Source organism: Meriones unguiculatus, chromosome 21, assembly GCF_030254825.1.
Source record: "Meriones unguiculatus strain TT.TT164.6M chromosome 21, Bangor_MerUng_6.1, whole genome shotgun sequence".
NCBI classification, from domain to species: Eukaryota; Metazoa; Chordata; class Mammalia; order Rodentia; family Muridae; genus Meriones; species Meriones unguiculatus.
Genome location: NC_083368.1, coordinates 3,588,334 through 3,591,582, shown reverse-complemented (window position 1 = coordinate 3,591,582; position 3,249 = coordinate 3,588,334). Strand labels below are relative to the sequence as shown.

At 34.3% G+C, this 3,249-nt stretch overlaps 1 protein-coding gene across 1 annotated transcript; it reads left to right on the top strand.

Annotated features, from left to right (window-relative positions):
* Positions 1 to 949: 949 nt before the first annotated feature.
* LOC132649686 (olfactory receptor 4S2-like) lies at positions 950 to 1,906 on the top strand. Its single transcript, XM_060373854.1, has one exon. The coding sequence runs from the start codon at positions 950 to 952 to the stop codon at positions 1,904 to 1,906; it is 957 nt and encodes a 318-aa protein (XP_060229837.1).
* The last annotated feature ends 1,343 nt before the right edge of the window (positions 1,907 to 3,249 follow it).

The window sequence follows — 3,249 nt, the reverse complement described above, 5'->3', positions numbered from 1 at the left end:
AGTAAAGAGAAATTGTAGAATAACCCCATTTTTAGCTAAAGAAATTACCTGGGACTTAACTTCCATCTTAATCAAGCATGCAGAGCTGACTTCATTTACTGAAGATTCTTCTCCTATTATTACTTCTGGTCATATTGCTGCATATTCTCTTATCTTTGCTTTTTCTCAGGATTGTGTGGCTATTCTATGCTTATGCAGTGATTTAATTAAATTGTAGAAAGGATCTTTAACAACAAATAATACTGACTTAAAACTTTATTATATCACAATTTAAGTAAGAGAGGTCTCATAAAGTTTGATAATTCATTTGAGTTTCAGTGAGATTATTACACAATCAAATATGTCTAATTTAAATTTCTTTCTATAGTACCCCATAGTGATATTGAACCTTTGAGATCAGATGAGAGGCCAAAATTTCACTTCAAGAAGATCCAACTTTTAGAAGAAGAGAAACCTGCAGAAGTCACTGGGGCTGTGCTGCCTAAGAATTCTGAGCAGATGTGACATCCAGGAAGGACAGTTTGAAGCTGGGCAAATCTGAACAAACATTCTCATTTATATATGAAAATGCAGCAATCATTTGCAGATATATAAGTATTAGCATAGCTTTGAACAAGGAAGGCTTTTTGAAATGTAATAAAAATCTTACACAAAATAAAAGTACATTCTTCAAATTTCACAATACATTGCAAAAATTTTTCTTAAGTCTTTGGACTTCCCTTCTCACCTGAATTGAAAAAAAAAATCACACATTATAACATTGAGGTAAGTTCCTCAGAATAAATGCACTTAAACTGAAACCTGAGTATGAAAAATGTAAGTGCTCAACTTCAGCCACCAGCCACTATAATTATTTATTTGTTTTAAAATAGAAATGAATGCTGGTGTTTTATTTATTTATTTATTTTTTTAATTTGTTCTTCTGATAATTTAATGTCCTCTTGGGAATATGGCCTCAAGTACTTTTTCCATGGAAGGAGTAAACAATGTCACTGAATTCATTTTTTGGGGTCTTTCTCAGAACCCAGAGGTTGAAGAAGTATGCTTTGTTGTGTTTTCCTTCTTTTACATGGTCATTGTGCTAGGAAACCTCCTCATTATGCTGACAGTTTGCTTTAGCAATCTTTTCAAGTCTCCTATGTATTTTTTCCTCAACTTTCTATCTTTTGTGGACATTTGCTACTCCTCAGCCACAGCACCCAAGATGATTGCTGACCTGCTAGTGAAGAAAAAAACTATTTCCTATGTAGGGTGCATGTTACAACTCTTTGTTGTTCATTTCTTTGGTTGCACTGAGATCTTCATTCTTACAGTCATGGCATATGATCGATACGTGGCCATCTGTAAACCTCTCCACTACATGACTATCATGGACCGGGAAAGATGCAATAAGATATTGCTGGGGACATGGGTGGGTGGGTTCATACATTCTATTATCCAAGTGGCTCTGGTGGTACAGCTCCCCTTTTGTGGACCCAATGAGATTGATCACTACTTCTGTGATGTACACCCTGTGCTGAAACTCGCCTGCACTGACACCTATATTATTGGTGTTGTTGTGACGGCCAACAGTGGTACCATTACACTGATAAGTTTTGTCATCTTGCTATTCTCATACACAGTCATTCTTGTATCTCTAAGAAAGCAATCATCCGAAGGAAGACGCAAAGCTCTCTCCACATGTGGATCCCACATTGCTGTGGTCATCATCTTTTTTGGTCCCTGTACTTTCATGTATATGCGGCCTGACACCACCTTTTCAGAGGACAAGATGGTTGCTGTATTTTACACCATTATCACTCCCATGCTGAATCCTCTAATTTACACTCTAAGAAATGCAGAAGTGAAAAATGCAATGAGGAAGCTGTGGACTAGAAAGGTTTCCTGGGAGACTACTGGGAAATAGCAGAACGTTATCACTTAAGTAATAAATCTTCAATTTCTTTAGCCTTGACTAATGACATTTGGAGAAACACTAGAAGCAACATCACAAGATTCAGGTGACAAGTGATGGGGCACTGTGTTATACAGAAGTAAGGTATGTTGATCATGGTCATGCAATAATCTATTATGTTCAGGTAATTTTGTGAAATACGAATGACAAATACTTTTCATATAAAAGTCATTACCGTCTTCTCTTCCTTTGTAACTATTGTTTTAAGTGAGAACATACTATTGAAATGCTTAAGGCGGTTTCTATTATTTAGGAATATGGTACTTATCTATTAAACTCGATGTACACATATTGCATAAATGATTGCAAAGCTCCACATCCATGCTAATGTCTTCTTAACTGAATTTCAGAAAACAAAGTTTATTGAGCCTCATAATGTTAAAACTGGGATACAACTGGCAAAGAATATTAAAAAAATAATGTATTATGGAGACAAAAGGTTAGTTTTCATTGCTTGGTTTTGGTAAATAATATTTCCATTCTTTGTTTCACATTTTCTTTTACTCTGGCAATTAAAAGATCAGACTGGCTGAACTGTGAGAATACATCCCATTCATCCTATTCTCATTTATTTATTTATATATTTATGTATTTATTTATTTTTATTATAATTTATTCATCTTGTATCCAGGTTACAGCACCCCCATGGACTCCTCCTATTCCCACCCACCCCCATTCTCATTTTGGACATAAATTTCTGAGTCTATTATTTCCCTTAACTGGGATCCATAAGCTGAAATTTCTTGGGTAAAAATGTATCTTTATCATTGTTTTATTATGTTTTGTCAAAATCTAATTACCCATGCTACTATTTATACCTATACTTAGCTTTTGATTATACGAGAGTGAAATATAAGTGTTACTTCTGGGAAGACCTGTATTGCCTAAAAAAAACACTTTTGCAACTTCATGATTAAATGTTAAAAAAAAAACAACAAATATTTATTGGATATGCCTGAAACCACAGCACTGAAAAGAAGTTTATATGGGTTGGGGATGGTCAGAAAGATTTCATAGTCAGCCTTAGTCATATCATAAATCCCAGGATAGCCTAGAAGAATGAGACATTGTCTCATCTGTTTCCCTTCACCTTCCTGAATCAGATAATCCTGAGAAGTTTCTTTCCATGGAAATGAAATTTGAAACGACTAGATCTTTCTACCTATTTTCCATTATTCTTTAATCAATATTCTTCTTATAATTTTTAAATTCAATGTATTTTTCAAATAGGGCACATGTATATGTAACTAAGAAATTTAAAAATTCTGCCAAAAATTTCTGTATCCTTTTTGCAA